The following is a 21,468-nucleotide window of genomic DNA, read 5'->3' as shown; positions in this document are numbered from 1 at the left end:
GCAGTTGGAGAAAAAGAAGAAAGAGTTGAATTTGGTTTCTGATTAAATGATGTTTTAGTCAAATTCATTTCTAGAATGTGTGCCAATCAAATGTTCTACTGTGATTCTAGGTGATTCTGTTTCTTTCAAGGAAAAGAAAATCCCAAGGCAAGTACATATATTAAATAAAGCAGTATCTATTCCTGTAATTTTACTGTAATCTTTACCGTAATTTTTATGAAAACCATAAAGATAGGATAGATTTTTATATTATTAATGATTAAAAGTAGTTCTGTATTAATCTGTATTATATATATTTGAAATTACAAATATGAATAATCTAAACTTTTAACTGATATACAAAGTGATCATGATAATTACCACTGTCTTGTATTTAAATTATGCTTTCTCAAATATTTTCAGAACACTTAACATGTTTCTACCGTCAACCTTTTCTATTATCTAACACACAGGTACAGCAGGCCCTGCTCTGAAGCCGTATGGTCTTGGAGCAAACAAGTCAATGCCCCTTGCCTCTGCCTGCACCACCACATCCTACCGCTTCCAACACCAGGAACGGCAGCCGTCCATGGCTCATATCACAAGTTTTGTTAGATGAAATCCCCTTCTTAGCTACACACAGAATGCATGTAACAAGCAGTGTAGAAAAACATTATTATCTTTTTCATTGGAAACTCATGATCACACAACTGTTCTTGGTTACTGAAACAGATGAACAACATCATAACCCAATATTAAAAGCATGCGGACTACCTCTAAGCTGCCGATATTCGTACAGGAATAATCCCTGCAGCCAGCACCGTCCTGTGACTCAGTCAGCCTCCAACAGAGCAAAGAACAGGAGAGGATCGGAGGAGCGAGTCTCACCTCTGCCTCTCGGGCTCTCCGTCCACGTCTTCGTCCGCACTGCAGGTGGCGCTAGAGTCATTGTCCGACTGGGGCTCGGGCCTCTGGGCGCCTATCTGCTGGGCCACCACCATGTCCTCATCTCTAGGCTCTGTCTTCGTGCTGGGTCTCTCCAGGTCTCCTTCTTTGGTATCACCTTCGACTCTGGATGGATTGTTTTCTGGCGCCCCCATCTCAACGTCTACAGAGTCTGATTTGGCAGCCGTGGGGAGGTCAAGGACAGAAGTCACTTCAGCACCATGCTCCTGCCGTTCGACGTCCATTGGCTCTGCCTCCACCGTGATGCTGTCGTTCGCCTGCGTCTCCGCACTTTCACTTTCAACTGGTTTTGCACTTGGCACTGCTGAGGAGGGAGACGCACAGGGTACAGGTTCTGTGCTGGGTTCAAGCTCAGCCCCAGGCGCGGTGTTTCCTCGAGAAGTCGCATTGTCAGTGCTATCTTCGCTGGGCTTGACAGCTTCAACTGGTGAAGGAGAAGGAGCACTTTCTGTATCAGAACTATTTTCAGCACCTTAAAGATAATGATACGGCATAAAAATCTGATAATGAACATGTTTCAGGTGGTGACTAGAAGCCATGCTTGAAAGTAGTTGTTTGGGATGAATGATACTCCTTGGATGGCCTCAGTGAAGTCTTATGGCCACTGGGAAGCTAGAGTGTTTGTTCCCAGAGCATGAAAGGGAGAGGTCAAATGGTCCTCACCTTCTGAAATGGAAAGCGTAAAAGCTTTTAATATCTAAAATAATTTATATGAGGGGCACCTGGCTGGCTCAGTCGGTGGCGTGTACAACTCTTTATCTCAGGGTCGTGTGAGCTCGAGCCCCACACTGGGTGTAGAGAGTAACTGAGTAACTAAGAACTCTTAAGAATATTTTTTTAATAAATAAATAAATATAAATAAATAAGTAAATAAATAAAATTTATATGAAATTTGAAAAATGAAGACAGATGAAAACCAAACTAAACAAGAACCATTCCCATAAATGGTATTTGGATTACTTCTACCAGCCTGTGGCTGTTCTTTTCCTTTGACCCAGGAAGCCTGACAGTCTAGAACAGCACCATCCAACAGGAACATAATATGAGTTACATTTGCTTAAAATTTTAATTTTTCCGGTGGCCACATTAAAAAAGTAAAAAGAGATAAATTAACAACATATTTTATTTCACCCAGTAGGTATGAAATACTATCTTTTTAACATGTAACCATGTGGAAATATAGAAAATATTAATAGTAATATAGAAAACTAGTAATAACATTTTTACCTTTTTTGGTATTAAGTCTTAAAAATCTGATTACATTTTACATGTTCAGCCCATCTCAATTTGGACTAGCCACATTTCAGCTCAATAGCCACATGTATCTAGTGAGTACCAGACACTAGACAGGAAAATTCTAGAGTAACATTACATGGACTTTTAATTTAACACTGTAACCCGGGTCTTTCCCCACATCCTTGGTTTCACTTTATAAATACCGTTTTAATCTTTGACATCTTTACCTAGATATTTCAAAGGAATCACAAATTCAGTATTTCCTGCACTACACTAAGTCTGTGGACTCAACACATCCAAATCAGGTTCTTTTCTAGTGTTTACTGTCTAATTAAACCAGAAACCTTTTAAGGAGTAATCTTTTAATTCTCCTCTCATTTATCCCCATATCCTACAAAGATAAATATCATTGTTTTTCTCTCTAAAAATATCCCTTGAGTCCATCCACTTGTGTTCAATTGCTCGACTGCCCCTTTAGTCCAGAAGCAACTCTTCCTATCTTCCACCTCAGACCAGTCTCAACAACACCAGAGGGAGCTTTTTAAAAGCCGAGTCTTACCAAAACTCTTCTGCTCCAGTATTCTCTTCATTCCTGCCACACGGGCCTCATTTTCCACAAAACCTCACAGAAAAAAAGCTACTTAATGTTCAAAGCCAAAACCCATTCAAAACAAAATTTAAGTTTCAAAGCCATCAACAACTTGCAGAAAAAAATAAAACGAAATCTAATATTTCTGAAACTCCTGGAAGATATAGAACTTCCTAAGCTTAAAATCTGAGCGCCTTCAAAGGAACGTACTTAAGCAGCTCTAATTACATACAAAATTTAAACTCTGGTAATTTAAAAATAAAAAGTGAATGAGATGGAGAAAATATGTGTATACAAAGCATGAACATGTGTAAGATATTATATATAAAGAGCTACTAAAATCACTGAAAATTCCCACTTCATAAGCAGTCAATTCACAAAAGAAATCTACAGAAACTTTAATAGTAATGCAATTGAAATAAGTTAGGAACGTTTAATCAGCAAAAACTCAAGAAAATATTTACTTTTTCGGAAAATGGTCATTAATTTGTTCAAGTGACAAAAAGGATTTTATTTCTGTTCTTAAGTTTCTTGGGTTGACATTCTTTTCTACCGGGCTTCTAGCGTCATTAATTCTTTTTATATGAAAACATAAATGTGACATGTGTAAGTCATTGTAAAAACTGAAATAAATCAAACTCATTGCAATAAAGAGAGAAATGTAATCAATGATACTAACTGGACACATAAAGGTGGCAGTGATATTGATGCAGACAGCTTGCTGATGCCGGACTGCCATTTTATTTGATTTTAAAATTTTATTTATTTGAGAGTGAGCGAGCAGTGGGGGGCGGGGGGGGAAGGGCAGAAGGAAAGAGAGAATCTTAAGCAGGCTCCATGCTCAGTGCAGGGCTCGACGTGGGGCTCGATCTCACAACCCTGATATCATGATCTGAACCGAAATCAAGAGTCAGCCGCTTAACTGACCGAGCCACCCAGGCGCCCCTGAACTGCCATTTTAAAGATCTTCTAGTCGTACCAACTGGACCATCACAGGTGCTACATACGTATTTGTTGACTGAATGAATAAATACATTGTGCTCAAGTTTAAGGTCTCTATGAAAACAGTGAATGTACTGTTTCCTTAATGAAGCAATTCTTAAATAAAATGACTAAGCTAGTAATTACATATTTGAACTAGTGGAAGTCACAACTAAATTTAAGATTTTAAGATACCTTCACTGTCTTCTGGATTTTCTTCTTCATTAGAAGCTTCAATATCTTCATCCTCCTGAGCAGAAACAGTGGAAGCTACACTTTCACACTGGGACACGTCTCGCTCTTCACGGGGCTTTCGTGAAGTCTAAAGGAGTAAAAGAGTGTTGAATTAAATTACTTACGATTTAAATAGCTAAAAGAAAACAAAGGAACATTCTCATATCTGAAGTAACACAAAACACTGATACACACATACTAAACAAGAAGGCTGCCTGTCTGACAACTGTTCTGGTGAATATTCGGTTGCCTCTAGGGAACCACTAACTGGCCTTTTGTGTGGATGGACTGCTCTCATCAAACTGATCAAAAGTTACATTTGGACCATTTTTCAAACTATTTGTCACCATACATGTACAAAGAGCCAAAAATCACAAAACTCCTGCTATTCTTCCTCTCCAAATAATGTATTTTTCTAATAAAAATAACGTGCATTTGTTTTCTATTAAAAATAAGATATTCGTTGGACTGTGGAGGACACAGAAAATTGTTAAGAAAAAACAATAATGGTTCATAACTGCACCAGCTAGAGATTCTAACTATACTGATACATTTCCTTTCAGTCTTTTATATGCGTATACATGTTGATGTATAGTACATGTAAATAAAACTAGGATTGCCCAATGTAGTTACCTATCCTACTTTTTTTTAACCTTAATCATGAACTGAACATACCTTTACATTATAAATTCCTCAAAATTATTAATGATTCCATAAAAACACTCTGTACCAATAGATATTTAAAATTCTCCTATTTTAAGGTATTCAGTCAATTTTAATGTTCTGCACTAATAATGCTGCAATAACCTCCCTTCCCTAACATTAAGAATTATGTGATTTCATAAGCAACAACTGATCACTGGTGTCACCAACCATCATTGGTGTTACTGAATTTCTTCTACTATTAATGAGGACAAACTGCCTTTTCCTTTAACAGGATTTTTCCTTCCAAAAATAATGTGTTTACATAAAACTGCTCACTTCTACTGGGATCACAGATCTGTAAGAGCATATGTGCATATATTTAAGTGTCAGACATCAGCTATTTATTATATTTTTAATCTCGTGTTACTAACCATGAAACTTAAGGTCTCCTGTCTTTGTAGACGCGAAGATCCCAGCCCTGGCATCTGCTCTGTTCTCCGCCTCTTACCGAGCCTGTACTCAGCAGACTTTAGTTACAAGCCTCTCCCGGGGACACTCCTCACAGAGGAAAATAAATTATTGCTATCCCAACTGTTAAAATTCTGTGTTAGGATGCAACCTAAAGCAGTAACTAAGTCAAGAGAAAAAAAAATCACATCCCAGTGTCCGTCGTAGAACTAGGTGTAATTCTGAAGCTAAAAAAAATTCATCACTATGTTCCTCACAGGAATGCAAGGGGAGAATCCTCTGGCCACACTCTTTAAAAAGCTTTAGGAAGACTGCATGAAGGCTGCAAAATTTTTAGGAGTTAGATAATAGCTCATATAGGGATTTCTCCAGTGTCGAGGCTGTATCCCTCCCTTGCCAATATCCACCCATGCTGTTTGGTATTTCCACTGATGAATATACAAAAGACAATGTTTCACCACCACCATGCAACATTCCTCTGTTCACATGCAATCATCTACTACTTCTCCAAGCATTTTCTTCACTATATGATAGCACTCACTAATATTTAATGTAATAAGTCAAACCTATGGAAATTTAACACCTATATATCTTGCACTGCGTTTTAATAGATATTAGACATTTGTCATGTTTTCTTGAAACCTTTTTGAAAATGATAAAACACTCAAAAAAACAAAACAAAACAAAACAAAAACAAAACCCGGAAGCCTGCTGTCCCTAACAAGAAGTTTTAAAGACACTGGTGATGGTTAATTTGATGTGTCATCTTGGCTGGGCCACAGCACCCAGACATTTGGTCAAACATTATCCTGGATGTTTCTCTGCAGGTGTTTTTTAGATGAGATTAACAATTCAACCAGTGGACTTCTGAGCAAAGCAGATGACCCTCCGGAATGTGGAGGGAGGAGGGGGCCTTCACCCAATCAACTGATGGCCTTAATAGAACCAAGACTGATGGCTCCCTGCTCTCCCCCTCCCCCCCCCCCCCGCCCCCAGCAAGAAGGGAGTCTGCCAGCAGATCGCCTTTGGACTCCAGCTGCAACTCTTCCCTAAGTCTCCAGCCTGCCATCCTGCACCGTCAGATGCAAGTGTCCACAGTCACAGGAGCCAATTTCTCAAAACAACACATTTTTAACCTTTACATCTTCATTTTTAACGTTAAGAGGTCTTTTGTATATAACTTTTAAAATCAGTCAATGTTGGGCGCCTGGGTGGCTCAGTTGGTTAAGCAACTGCCTTCGGCTCAGGTCATGATCCTGGAGTCCTGGGATCGAGTCCCGCATCGGGCTCCCTGCTCGGCAGGGAGTCTGCTTCTCCCTCTGACCCTCCTCCCTCTCATGCTCTCTGTCTCTCATTCTCTCTCTCTCAAATAAATAAATAAAATCTTGAAAAAAAAGAAAAACAAAATCAGTCAATGTTATACTTCATATACTCATATTTCTTAAAAGTCCAAACCCTAACAAATTTAAATATCTACCCTTTTATTACCCATTCTATCATTCTTCAGTGAGTCTCAAAATTTTTTGGTCTAAGGATACAGCACTCTTAAAAAGTATTCAAGACCCAAAGGAGGTTCTTTTCATGAGATATATATAATGATACTTACTATATTTGAATTAAAGCAAAAATATTTAAAATAAATTAATTTAAAAATAACAATAAACCCATTACATGTCAACATAAAAAACACAAAATAACTACATTCCAAAACAAATGAATAATTTAGTAAAAAAGTAGTTTTGGGGGGCACCTGGGTGGCTCAGTCGTTAAGCATCTGCCTTCAGCTCAGGTCATGATCCCAGGGTCCTGGGATCGAGCCCCGCATCGAGCCCCTGCTCCATGGGAAGCCTGCTTCTCCCTCTCCCACTCCCCCTGCTTGTGTTCCTGCTCTCACTCTCTCTCTCTCTGTCAAATAAATAAATAAAGTCTAAAAACAAAATAAAATAAAATAAAAAGTATTCTGTACATCTTTTATCCATACATGACATCCACTGTGACATCACAAATTGGTCATCTGGAAATTATGGAGTTACACAGATTTTTCAAATCTGCATACATTTCACTGTATGTCAAAATATCATATTAGTTATTACTGCCACTGATCTCATCAGAAAAGTCTTTGAGTATTAGGAAGATATTAAGCTTATGGTGAGGAAGACAAAGTTTCCATTTTTGCTTAAAAGCTCGAAGTTTAAAAGTGGCAACAAATACTTCTGCTTGCTTTCTTTGAAAGACAGTCTCACTCATTTTCAAGAAAATGTCTGCCAAGGATCCAAGTCTGAAAAACCATAGTCTTTCTGTCATTTTTCCAATTAAAACTGAAACTCCATAAAAAAAGGGAGGCTAGTTCAGCTTGGAACTCAAACAATTGCAAAAGTCCTTTCCCTCGACAGAACCAGCATACTCTGGTATGGAGCAGAAGGGCTTTATGCACACTTCTCATTTCATCACACACATGGACTCAAGGGTCAAGATTTAATAAAGCTAATTTTTACTGCTTCGCCAAGGACAAGTGAAATTGGCATATTTGTTGTTAAATTGCAAATGCCTGGAGATGAAGAATACACTGAGTATTTAGCACAGTGGTGCCCTGCCATGATTCATGCTAAGGCACAAGCATTTTCTCTCACAACTCCTTTGACACCATCCATGCAAATCTAACGCAGTGGAAAAAGTAAGTTACATCTTAGTATTTTTACAAAAACAGTTCTAGCCTCATGGAATCCTCAAAGAGCTCTGTAGACTTTGAGAGCATTGGAACTTCCTCGTTAAGGAATTTTCAATAATTTATCTTTCTGATTTTACTATTTATCTCAGGGACTCTTTCTTTCTGAGAAAATGGTTTTAATATGCCATATTGATTCATTCAACAAGGTCAACAGAACTCCAACTAAACTTTTCAATTCAAACTCCAACATGTTTATATTTTTCAAATCCCATCTATGGTAATTCAAAAGTACTGAACTGCCATTACTACGAACAGGAATTTTGTTCCTTGGGCAGTCATCAGAGAAAAAGTCAACTTGTGCCGCGAAACTAGCATATCCCTCACAGGTAGAGGTAATAAATAAAAATACAGGATACAAAAAACTTTTCCTCAAAGCCAGTATCTGAAGCTCAAAAACAAAACAAAACAAGTAACTACTGGTTAAAAACCAAATCAGTTAAAAATAAATGAATAAATAAGCAGATATTCACTACCGCTGATATACTCACTTTCTGTTTATGCTGCTGCAATAGGTTATCAAGATTATGTCGCCTTTTATAGTTAAAATAGAAGTTTTTGCATTGCGCTTCACTTTTAGTCCCCACCATTTTGGCAATTGCTGCCCAGTTACGACCATGTTCTACAAGACCTATATTTGAAAAACAGACCAAAGATTAATTGAACAATCACCTGATAAAGCAAACAAGAGAAATAATAAAATCAACTTAATTACAGTCTTCAAAATCATTAACACTAAAAATGTGATTTCAATTATTTATTGATATATTTTAATACATACTTAGATATGTATTGACATGAAATTCACTGACAGCTCTATTCTGCCACCCAAATTTAAAACATGGTCATTAATGGAAAGGCTCAACTTTACCCTTGTTATGTATCTCCCAGAGAGCTAGGACAATGTCAGACACACAGTAACAACTCAAACACTTATAAACTGAGTGATTAGATACTGCTAAGTCTTTGGAAACAGTATATCAATATAAAGTTAATAAGGTAATCTTATAATTAACACAAAATAAAGATATATATGACTATATTTATAATCAGCATGTCTTCAATCCATTCACAATCAAGAAATGCCCTCAAAAAAATTAACGAGCTTTAAAAACAGCAACAACAACAAACCTGTGGTAATACAATGCATCAGAGAAATCTATGCAACCTGACACTTTTCAACTAAATAATGTATGTACATACACATACCTATGTGCAAGGAATATGAGTATATAAATGCACATATACGCAGAGAGCTATACAGATGTATCCAAGCATGAATTTTCAGTACAAATTTAACAATTTATAGAAAAACATGAGTTTTTCAAGGTTAACACAAGTAGCTTCCTTAATAATGACAACTGGAAGATTACTTCCAAATCCTTCTGATACATGAACAGAGCTGAGAAGAGTCCTATGGAGGTGTGTCTACCTGAAAAAGATTGCTCTATGATGTAGCTAATATCTACTTACTCCACTATGACATTCTGATAACAGATGAGAATAAATGTCAATCTTTTTAAAAAAATGTGAATCTTTTTTTTTTTTAAAGATTTTATTTATTTATTTGACAGAGAGAGACACAGTGAGAGAGGGAACACAAGCAGGAGGAGTGGGAGAGAGAGAAACAGACTTCCTGCAGAGCAGGGAGCCAGATGTGAGGCTCGATCCCAGGAGCCTGGGATCATGACCTGAGCCGAAGGCAGACGCTTAACAACTGAGCCACCCAGGCGCCCAAAAATGTGAATCTTCTAAAAAGTCATACAAGTAATCATGACAAGTGATGAATTTGCTAATCATGGCAAATAAACATCAAATAAAAATATTTTGAGCACAGAACACATTAAACTGCTATATTTTTGGTAAAGTTGGTTTATATAACTCTTAAATGTATCATTCATTACCTATTAAATAGAAAATAAATATGAAATGTGTCACTAAGAGATCAACTTATTTACAATAATTTCTCTTTAGAACTATAAGATAAATACTTAACTCCAAAAAGAGTTGGCTAATCTTTCTCAAAATTATTTTATTTAAAACACAAACTATTGTTCATTTATAAACCAATTATTCTAGAAATTTTACTTCCATTTCAAATTACACTATCTTAACAAGCAACAACAGAAAAACACAAGATTCCTAATGTTCCAGAATAAGATCAAGGCAATGAGTGGGAGAGACAAAATTCAAACCTTTGTCCGCCTCCAAAGTTCATGCCCTGTCCTCTGAATCGCAGTGCAGTTTCTTACTAGTTTATAACCAAATGCCTTACAAATACAAACTGAGGAGATATGTACCACCCTATTAAATCCAACTTTTAAATAATAGAAAATATAGACTCTTTATATTAAAATACCCTCCAAAACACTGAATCACAGCTATGCTGGAAAAGTGAGAATAGTCCACTTGCTCTCTAACAAAATGACATTCAAAATAAACTGTGCAGGGCGCCTGGGTGGCTCAGTTGGTTAAGCGACTGCCTTTGGCTCAGGTCATGGTCCCAGGGTCCTGGGATCGAGTCCCGCATCGGGCTCCCCCTGCTCTGCGGGGAGCCTGCTTCTCCCTCTGCCTGTCACTCCCCCTGCTTGTGCACTCTCTCTCTCTGTCAAATAAATGAATAAAATCTTTAAAAAAATAAAAATAAAAAAAAATAAAACCGTGCAGAGAATCTTAAATCCCTCAAAATTGGGCCTCTTGAGCAAGGCACAGCAGGGTACCTGAGAGGGCACCACCCCATCATAAAGAACTCGAGTCTACCTCTAAATTCTATTTACCATCGCAGAAGAACTTTCTTCTTTTTTCAATTAAAAAAAATTCATTCCATCTGACTTATTATTAACCCTGAGGAACCTAAAGAACTATAACTTACCTTTTTTAGCAACTTCCATTTCTTCTTCTGTCCATCGAGAGGTTTCTACAGGCTCTGTGGAAACTGAAATAAAGAGAGAGAACCCAGTAAGGCAGAGAAAACTTAAGCTCATTCACAGATGAGATGGCACGACCTCCCTGTCTGACATAAAGCCTGTCTGAAGCATTAGGTGAAGGAAACTATGGACACAGGATGGTGGCAGGCTCTCCCCACCAACTAAAGGGGTATAGTCAAGGCTCCTCCGTTAGGATCTTTCTCAATGTTCTTTGAAGTTCCACCCACGTCTACGTGTTTGTTTTATTTTCTATGAAGTCCCACCTCACCCACTGCCTTCCCACTATTCGAGCCCCATCCCTCCTCTCCAGAAGTGTCAAAGGAAGAAACAACAGTCCCCCTTCCTGTCCAGGCACAGTTCTCTCCTGCTCTCTGAATCCCCCATCTCGTCCTCACTCCTGGAGGCCCTATGACACCTAGTAAACACAGATGGATCACAAACTGCACATTCTCCCTTCTACATTAGAAAGGAAAGCAAGACTATCAGGCATGAAATGAGCTCCTGCCATATTCCCCTTCTCAATTAATAGTACCATCATCCATCCAGTCACTCGAATTATTAACAGCCTCCTCAGACCAATTTTTCAATCCTTCGTCCCATATACTACTCACATCCAATGATGTGTGTCAGTTCTAATCTCCCAAATCATCCACTTCTTGCCTGGGCCACTGCGTGCATAGTGACACCCCTCTGGCTGGTTCCTCTGCCTCCAGCCCCTTACTCTCTCCAACCTGACCTCCACAACTGTCACTAGTTAGCTTTCTAAAACATCAATCTATGTACAACATTCCTCTATTTAAAAACCCCTATGAGGGCGCCTGGGTGGCTCAGTTGGTTAAGCGACTGCCTTCGGCTCAGGTCATGATCCTGGAGTCCCGGGATCGAGTCCCGCATCGGGCTCCCTGCTCAGCGGGGAGTCTGCTTCTCCCTCTGCCCTCTTCCCTCTCGTGCTCTCTGTCTCTCATTCTCTCTCTCTCAAATAAATAAATAAAATCTTTTAAAATAATAATAATAAAATAAAAAAAAATAAAAACCCCTATGAGCTCCCACTTTGTAAGCAAAGCAGGATATAACTCAAACGAGGTCCATCATGATCTGCCCCCATGTGTTTATCTAGTTCTTTTCCTTGCATCCTTCCTTGCCATCCCCAGAACCTGGTTTCTTTATGCTTCATGTTATGGTAAAATTGGTACCACTGAACCAATGATGGTAAGCATTAACATGATCCCTTTATAAACTAATGAGACTGTACTTAGTAAAGGAGAGAAAAATGCTTGGACCCAAGAATTTATTCCTATAAAAAATAATTTAACAGAAAGAAAATGTTACGTGACTCAAGATCTGTTTTTTCTTTACAGTGCTATCTCTATTAGTTTAAAGATGAGGGGGCAGGGGACAGCCTAATCGTTCAGCAACAGGGAATGGTTCAAGAAATCGGGCCTCAGGGAACATGATGCCAACACTTCACAGCCATCGAAAAGCAAAAATGAAATCACTTAGACTACATAATATTTATAATATGTCAAGTTAAAACATCAGAAAAAGCATGCACACTAAGATTACAACTAAGTAAAAAGAAAAACAGCTATATTAAGATAGCAAGATTGGGGCAGATCTTTTTCAAAAGACATTGATATTAAAGTTTAAAAAACGTAAAGGCCACGAAGAAGTAAAACTTTCACTACTTGCAGATGACATGTTACTACATACAGAAAACCTAAAAGACTGCTAGAACTGATAAACAAATTCAGTAAAGTCACAGGATACAAAATCAATGTAAGAAAATCTGTTGCATTTCTACACATGAATAATGAAGCAGCAGAAAGAGAAAATAAGAATACAATCCCATTTACAATTGCACCCAAAATAATAAGATACCCAGGAATAAACCTACCCAAAGAGGTGAAATGCCTGTACTCTGAAAACTATAAAACACCGATAAAAGAAATTCAAGACAACACAAAGAAATGGAAAGACATTCCATGCTAGTGGATTGGGAGAACAAATATTGTGAAGATGTCAATGCTACCTAGAGCAATCTACACATTTAATGCAATCCCTGTCAAAATGCCAACAGCAGTTTTCATAGAACTAGAACAAATAGTCCTAAAATTTGTATGGAGCCACAAAAGACCCCGAATCACCAAAGCAATCTTGAAAAAGCAAAGCAAAGCTGGAGGCATCACAATTCTGGACTTCAAGTCATATTACAAAGCTGTCGTCATCAAGACAGTATGGTACTGGCACAAATACAGACACACAGATCAATGGAACAGAAGAGAAAACCCAGAAACAAACCCACAATCATACCATCAACTAATCTTTTGATAAAGCAGGGAAGAATACCTAATGGGAGAAAATCTCTTCAACAAATGGTGCTGGGAAAACCAGACAGCAACATACAAAAGAATGAAACTTGGCCACTTTCTTATACCATACACAAAAATAAATTCAAAATGGATTAAAGACCTAAATGTGAGACCTGAAACCATAAAAATCCTAGAAAAGAACACAGGCAGTAATTTCTCTGACGCTGGCTGTAGCAACTTTTTTCTAGATAGGTCCCCTGAAGCAAGGGAAACAAAAGCAAAAATCAACTATTGGGACTACATCAAAATAAAAAGCTTCTGGGAGGCCTGTGTGGCTCAGTCAGTTAAGCGTCCGGCTCTTGACTTTGGCTCAGTCATAATCTCAGGGTCGTGAGACAGAGCCCCACGTCAGGTTCTGTGCTGGGTGTGGAGCCTGGTTGGGATTCCGTCTCTTTCCCTACCCCTCCCTCTCTAAAAAAAAATTAAATAAAATTTAAAAATAAAAAAATAAAATAAAATAAAAAGCTTCTGCACAGCAAAGGAAACAACAAAACTAAAAGGCAACCTACAAAATGGGAGAAGATATTTCCAAATAATGTATCTGATAAAGGGTTAGTATCCAAAATATATAAAGAACTTATAAAATTCAACACCCACAGAACAAATAACCCAATTAAAAAATGGGCAGAAGATGCGAACGGACATTTCTCCAAAGACATCCAGATGGCCAAAAGACCCAAGAAAAGATGCTCAGCATCACTCATCATCAGGGAAATGCAAATCAAAACCACAATGAAATATCACCTCACACCTATCAGAATGGCTAAAATCAACAGCACAAAAAACAACAGGTGATAGCAAGGATGTGGAGAAAAAGGAGCCCTCTTGTACTGTTGGTGGGTATGCAAACTGGTGCAGCCACTGTGGAAAACAGTCTGGAGGTTCCTCAAAATTAAAAATACAACTTCCACCCGGGGCGCCTGGGTGGCTCAGATGGTTGGGCGTCTGCCTTCAGCTCAGGTCATGATCTCTGGGTCCTGGGACTGAGCCCCATGTTGGTCTCCCAGCTCAGCTGGGAGTCTGCTTCTCCCTCTCCCTCTGCCTCTCTCCCTGCTTGTGCTCTGTCTCTCTCTCTCTCTCCCAAATGAATAAATAAAATCTTAAAAAAAAAACCCAAAAAACAAAAATTGCCATATGATCCAGCAATCACACTATTGGGTACTTACCCAAAGAATACAAAAACACTAATTCAAAGTGATACACGCATCCCTATGTTTATAGGAGCATTACTTACAATAGCCAAGATATAGAAGCAGCCCAACTGTTTATTAACTGATGAATGGATAAAGAAGATGTGGTGTGTGGATACACACACATACACATACACACACCATGGAATATTATTCTGCCACTAAAAAGAAAGGAAATCTTGCCATTTGCAATGACATGGATGGAGCTAGAGAGCATAATACTGAGTGCAGTAAGTCAGAGAAAGATAAATACCATATGATCTCACTCATATATGGAATTTCAGAAACAAAGCAAATAAGCAAAGGGGAGGTGGGGAAGGGAGAGAGAAATAAACCAAGAAACAGACTCTGAACTATAGAGAACAAACTAGCTCACCAGAGGGGAGCTGCAGGGCAGGGGGGAAGGGGAGGTGTAGATATGAGTGAAAAGGGTGATGGGGATTAAGGCGTGTACTTCTCATGATGAGCACCGGGTGATTACAATAAAACCTCAACAACAAAAAAAAAAGTAAAGGGCAGCCTTCCAGATTATTTGTAGGCCGTTGATATCGGAGGACCCTCCTGCTCTACCCTGGCACTGCAAGAGAACCCCGCACAAAATCCTGGCCTGTTCGCTCCCATCTTGCACACTCACTGGGTTCTGGTGGGGGTGGCAGAGGCGGCGGGGGCTCCTCAGTGGCCGCGGCGGCCGCAGCGCTGGCCGCCGCCGCTTCATTGGTCATGGACCGGGTGATGCGGCCCTTTCTGCGGCCCTGACTGTTGGCGGTCTTTCGTCCCCGGGGTGTGGCCTGCTCTCTCTCCTCCGTTTCTTCTGCTGTACCTTCCGTCTTGTCCTTTTCCTTGGCATTTTCTCTGGAAACAGAAGCAGACGAAAAGTTTGTGTGATTTGGAAGTATGCGTGCATCTAAGAAGGTTGAGGCTTGGAATTTTTTTTTTTAATAGAAATTAAATAAGACTACCCAGTCTCTCAGTTACTGAAAACGAAATTTATGAAAAATGCTGTCATGCCCCAATTTTGAAGGGTTTTGACTGGCTCAAATTAAGATATTTCACAAAGGTCTGTTTTATTCCTTAATGGACTCAAAAAAATTCAAACACGTTTCAAATCACCTCATTACGCATGAGAACACCCTATGAGGAAGTAAAGGATGGCAGCAGAAAAGCCGCCAGACCTGCAATCCAGAGGCAGCGGGGTACACCAAAAGGCGGGAGTCTGGGATTTCTTGCCTTGGCTCCAAGCTAAGTTTTCTCCTCTGTGAAATGAAGAGGCTAAAACAGACACCCTTTCCGTAGTAATCATCTACAATACTGCTTCATTAAACCAGGCTCAGTATTCTCAACCATCTCCAATATTAATTACGTGCAAACAGGCCGGTGTGGCCCAGAGGTTATAACGGAGAACGGTCTAGAGCCAGGCTGCCCAGGTTGGTACCAGAGCTGTGTGATTTACTAGCCATGTGACCTGGGACCTCCCCTCCACGGCCTCTGTTTTTCTCATCTATAAGTGAGAATAATAATAGTATGTTTCATAGAGCTGTTGCAATGATTAAAAGAGTTAATCTATATAAAATGCTCAGAACTGTGCCTGGAACATAGTAAGCATCATATGTAGTTTGCTGTTGTTAAGACTAAACCTACCTCAGCCACTTAGGAAAAACTTGATCAATAAATAAAGGGTCATTACTATTAGCAGCTACAGTACTGCATGTAACACTAGAAGCCTATTCTCTGTACTACACATCTCCCAGGATTGTTAGATTTAAAAACAAGGCCCCTAATGTACATTTCTGCAAATGAATGGATAGGTGGCAATACTCAAAGACTCAACTGCTCTTGCTTAATGGGAGGTGTTGATTTTTTTCAAATTTTATGTACTTCAAGCAAAGATCTGTTGTAGCTTACCAAGCTTACCCCAATAAAAAAATTCTTCAAGAATTTTCCCCCTTCGGTCCTGAACTGCCCTTGAAGTTACCATGCAGGCCTCTTTCTCCAGTTCTTTATTCCCTTAGCAGTATGGCTACCACTACAGTCTCATCTTAAAGACGTTTTGTCAAAAGTCACCAATGGGGGGAAAAAAGTCACCAATGGGGGAAAAAAAGTCACCAATGACTCAAAAACTGCAAGTTCAGATGACCTTTTCTCAATTCTTGTTGCACGGATCTTCCTGCTGCAACTGATCCTAAGGACAATTCTTTTTACATCCTTCTCAACTTTTAGGATTTCATGCTTTCCTGATAGCCCTACTGCTATTCTGGCTCTCCCTCTGGGGACTGCCTTCTTCCTCTCACCCTTTCACATTGCATTTCCCAAGGCTCACCCTAGCCTTAAAGCTCTGTGAGGTTACCCCATTCGCATCCATTCCAACGGGATGACTCCCAGTCTGTATCTTTAGACTCACACCTCCCATCTCCAAAATCTTCTAAGATCCAGACTTGTCTTCCCAAATACCTGCTGGAAATCCCTATCAATACACCTGGATTTCCCATCAATACTAAGTCAACATGTCCAAAACCATGCTTGTCAGTGCTCTGCCTCTTGCTTCCCTCCATGGAACAGTTCACATCACGCACCATTAACAGTTCCGCCATGATCATATTCATTCACGTTTACGGATCTGGCATCATCTTTAGCTTTTCCCCTTTTCCTTTACCTCCTATATGCGATCTCACGCCAAGGTTTGGTTATTTCATCTCGGTAACAGTCCTCCCACTAATTCCACCATCTCGATTTCTACTACCACTGTCCTTGGTCAGGGCTTCGGTACCCCAAACCACTCTTCTGTAACAGCCTCCCTGACTTGCATCTCCAATCCATCCATTCTCTGCTGCTCGTGGGTCAGTATTCTAGTAGAATAGCTTTGGTAAGAAACCATTCCATCCAGGGGCACCTGGGTGGCTCTATCAGTTAAGCTTCTGACTCTTGATTTCAACTCAGGTCATGATCTCAGGGTTCTGAGATCAAGCCCGACATTAGGCTCCATGCTCAGCAGGGTCTCCTTGAGATTCCCTCCCTCTCCTTCTGCCCCTCCCCCTACTCATACATGCTTGTGCATGCACACTCCCCAAAAACATAAATAAATCTTTAAAACAATTTAAAGAGGAAACAAACCATTCCATCCATTGAAACCGCTACCTACAACTCACAACACAGAGACTGTTTAGCTTTATTAAGGTTTTACTTAACTTAACCCCAATCCACCCTCCACTTTTCTTCTTCAGCCACCCTCTGTTCCAGTCTAATAAAACCATTATAATGTTGCCATTTCTCATAGCAGCACATCTCTTCGCGTGAATCCCTCTGTTCTTTCCACATTAACCACTAGCTCCTGCATAAAGTCCTCTAAACTATCCAGACAGAAGTAACCCTGAACCTCTTTTCAGTCTCCCAACATCCTTTACTGGTTCTGCTCATTTCTCCCAGGCTTTCTTCTTTTTCATAAATAGTACTTGCATCTTGCCCAGCTTTCCTCTACTAGATCATAAACCACCAATAGTACATATCTTATGTACTTTTGCATCCTCCATAAGAGCTAGCTCACAACACTAATAAATGAATGCTTGTTAAGAGAGATTTTAGGAAAAAAGAAAAAACCAAGATATGGCAGTTTCATAAGAGCAGAACCACTGACCACATGGGAGTATAAATGTTTTACCCAAACTTAAAAAAAAAAAAAATTGTTTTTAATAGTTACTTCCTCAAGTACAACATTAGAATGGCAATGGCATGAGGATCCAACTCTTTAACAACCATACCAAGTGATTCAGGCTGTAGTTGCCACAAATCCTGATAAACCTTCAGTATTTCTAAGGGATTACAGAAATAACACAATAAATATTAAAAAGAACAAACTACTGATACGTGCAACAACCAGCATGGATCTCAAGGTCATTATGCTAAGTAAAAGAAGCCATGCACAGAAGACTATATACTGCAAAAGTTGAAAATAGAGCTACCATATGATTCAGCAATTGCACTACTGGGTATTTACCCCAAAGATACAAAAGTAGGGATCCGAAGGGGTACGTGCACCCCGATGTTTATAGCAGCAATGTCCACAATAGCCAAACTGTGGAAAGAGCCAAGATGTCCATCGACAGATGAATGGATAAAGAAGATGTGGTATATATATACAATGGAATATTATGCAGCCATCAAAAGGAATGAGATCTTGCCATTTGCAACGATGTGGATGGAACTGGAGGGTATTATGTTGAGTGAAATAAGTCAAACAGAGAAAGACATGTATCATATGACCTCACTGATATGAGGAATTCTTAATCGCAGGAAACAAACTGAGTGTTGTTGGAGTGGGGGGTGGGGTGGGAGGGATGGGGTGACTGGGTGATAGACACTGGGGAGGGTATGTGCTCTGGTAAGCGCTGTGAATTGTGCAAGACTGTTGAATCTCAGATCTGTACCTCTGAAACAAATAATGCAATACATGTTAAGAAAAAAAAAAGAAGAAGAAGAAGGTAGTGGGAGGGGAAGAATGAAGCGGGGGAAATCGGAGGGGTGGACGAACCATGAGAGACGATGGACTCTGAAAAACAAACTGAGGGTTCTAGAGGGGAGGGGGGTGGGAGGATGGGTTAGTCTGGTGGTGGGTATTGAGGAGGGCACATTCTGCATGGAGCACTGGGTGTTATGCACAAACAATGAATCATGGAACACTTCATCTAGAACTAATGATGTAATGTATGGGGATTAACATAAGAATAAAAAAAAATAAATATAAGAAAAAAAAAAAGAAGACTATATACTGCATAAATCCATGTATATGAAATTCTAGAAAAGGCAAAACAGATGAGTAGTCGCCAGAGGCTGGGGATGGCAGGGGAGTGTGGGAAAACCTACGGCAAAGGAGCATATGGAACTTTCTGGAGTGATGGAAACACTCCATGTCACAACTGGGGCAAGAGTTACACCAGGGCATATATTTGTCAACATATATTCAATACACACCTAAATTGGTGAATTTTATTCTTTGTAAATAATGCCTCAAGAGAGCCAATCCCTGGTGGAAAAACCACCAAGTGAGCTGCTAAGCACCCCCCACCACCCCACCACAATATGTGCATTAAGGCATCAACAAGAGCTGTCTCTGAGCAGCAGAATCACAGGCTGATTTTGTTAATATTTGGCTCCCTTTTCCTCATTTTCTATAGTGAACAAGAATTACTTTTATAACCAGGCAAACAACAACAGAACCACAAACAAACCAGGAACCCCACTTTATACAATAAATAAAACCCATGAAACTGTAATATAATGTATTATAGAAAACCATTTATCAGCATTTTTACATGAGTGTAAAGTATCAAAAGTGCAAAAAAAAAAGATCCTGGGGCGCCTAGGTGGCTCAGTCATTAAGTGGCTGCCTTCAGCTCAGGTCGTGATCCCAGGGTCATGTAACAGCCAATCCACATCGGGCTCCCTGATCAGCAGGAAGCCTGCTTCTCCCTCTCCCACTCCCCCTGCTTGTGTTCCCTCTCTCACTGTCTCTGTCAAATAAATAAAATCTTAAAAAAAAAAAAAAAAAGATCCTGAGGTACCTTCCAAGTCAAAAATTAAGTTAATATTCAATATATCTCAAGTGATGAGTGTATATTATTATAGCTCATCCCTTCTGAAAAGTAACATCTCATGTCTGGCAAACAAGTCCATTAAGCCAAAAGTTGTATTTACCAGAATATCCTGTTCTTTAATTATGTCAAAGCACATGAGATGATCAAAGCACACATCCCATTCATTCTTTTATCTAAAATTTTATACCTTCAAGACAGTCAATAGGTTCATGATTAAGATGAATATCTAATCATTCAACTCACTTAGAGTCCTCCTTTTCATCTTTTTCTTCTTCATCTTTCTTTTCCTCTTCTTTTTTTTCTGTTTTTTCTGCTTTATCTTCTTCTTTTTCTTCTACTTTTTCTTCTTGTGAGGGTCGGGCAATTTGCTGCTAGAATGAACCATCATTTGTCAAATTCAACATTAAAAGAAACAGCTCCTCAAACTGTGATGACAAATTACAATAAACACCTTTGCAAAAAAATTAATACACAATTACCTTATTGATCACTTACAATGTAATTAGGGGTAACGTATTAAAAATTAGTCTAATACTCTTTAATAAATTCCATAGGTGTTGCTTAAAGGTGCACGTGGAATGCTCCTAGGGTCTGGACCCATCAGAGAGGTCAAAGTGTTAAGATTCCACTTAGAAATCTGAAATCGGAGTTGGTTCTGTTTCTGTAACTCCCACGTCTAATCTGTCACTCAAGCACTTCAATTCTACCTTAAAATTTGATAATATATAATTTACCCCTAGTATTAGATACCTAATATGCTTCCAACTTTTTCATCACTATGGACGGATACTACAAGAAACACTTTTATGCTTTTACTCTTCTGCGGGAACATTCACTTAAAGGAATAGTAGACAACTATGGTCATCATCAAGACTAAAGTAATCTGGAAAAATAGTAAGGAAATAATAGAGTAAAAAGAAGTAAAACACTCAAATATTTCTAAGCTATAATTACAACTCTATAATTAAAAATACGAACAAAGACAAGAAGAGAACACAATTATAGACCCTTTTATCTTTGCTAAAATTGTGATTCTAAAAGAAAAGTGAAATTAAATTTGTGTTAATATTATTTTTATTTAATGCAGAAATCAAGACCACCTAACCTAAGTAGGTAGAACTGCCACTCGGCATTACAGGACACAGCCCCGTCTCATGTGTGCCTCTTCCAAACCCCCACCCTTCCTACACTGGTTGCTGCTCTGGACTCACCTAAAAATACCCAGCATTTCATGTCTTTGCCTGGAACACCCTATCTATCCCTCCTTGCCTAGTAAACTCCTACATATCCTCTGAAATTCAGTTCAAAAGGCTACATCCTGTGAGGCATTTCTTGATTTCCACAGAGAAGCTCCTGGTTCTGTCTCCCTACCTTGCCACCTGCGCGGGCCATATCTGCTTGCGGCACTTACCACGGGGTGGCGCGTACCTGATTATCAGGTCTGTCTGGCTCCCTGCGTTACAATCTCCTCAAGGACAAGGACCCAGTCTTAATCATCTAAGTATCCCAAGTTCCTAGGAGACATCCGGACCTTAGAAGCCTCTGCATGTACCGGATACAGCCAGAACCAAGTT

The 21,468-nt window shown here is 39.3% G+C and overlaps 1 protein-coding gene across 18 annotated transcripts in view; it reads right to left on the bottom strand.

Annotated features, from left to right (window-relative positions):
* Positions 1-21,468, bottom strand: part of NCOR1 (nuclear receptor corepressor 1) — a 158,138-nt gene that overhangs the window by 51,972 nt on the left and 84,698 nt on the right. For 9 of the 18 annotated variants that reach the window (XM_064582686.1, XM_064582689.1, XM_064582688.1 and 6 more), the window contains 7 exons: positions 20,138-20,265; positions 14,944-15,161; positions 10,696-10,758; positions 8,315-8,454; positions 3,947-4,073; positions 2,741-2,803; positions 868-1,417 (listed from right to left, as the gene is read on the bottom strand). In XM_064582686.1, coding sequence (XP_064438756.1) covers positions 868-1,417; positions 2,741-2,803; positions 3,947-4,073; positions 8,315-8,454; positions 10,696-10,758; positions 14,944-15,161; positions 20,138-20,265 — 1,289 coding nt within the window. The remainder of the gene's footprint in view (positions 1-867; positions 1,418-2,740; positions 2,804-3,946; positions 4,074-8,314; positions 8,455-10,695; positions 10,759-14,943; positions 15,162-20,137; positions 20,266-21,468) is intronic. The other 9 variants (XM_064582692.1, XM_045889785.3, XM_045889782.3 and 6 more) reach the window with 6 other exon arrangements.

This window comes from Mirounga angustirostris, unplaced genomic scaffold (assembly GCF_029215605.1).
Source record: "Mirounga angustirostris isolate CCGP_5_RB_7025 unplaced genomic scaffold, mMirAng1.0.hap1 SCAF_17, whole genome shotgun sequence".
Classification (NCBI taxonomy): domain Eukaryota; kingdom Metazoa; phylum Chordata; class Mammalia; order Carnivora; family Phocidae; genus Mirounga; species Mirounga angustirostris.
The sequence above is the reverse complement of the archived record's forward strand: the minus strand, read 5'-3'. Positions and strand labels throughout refer to the sequence as shown.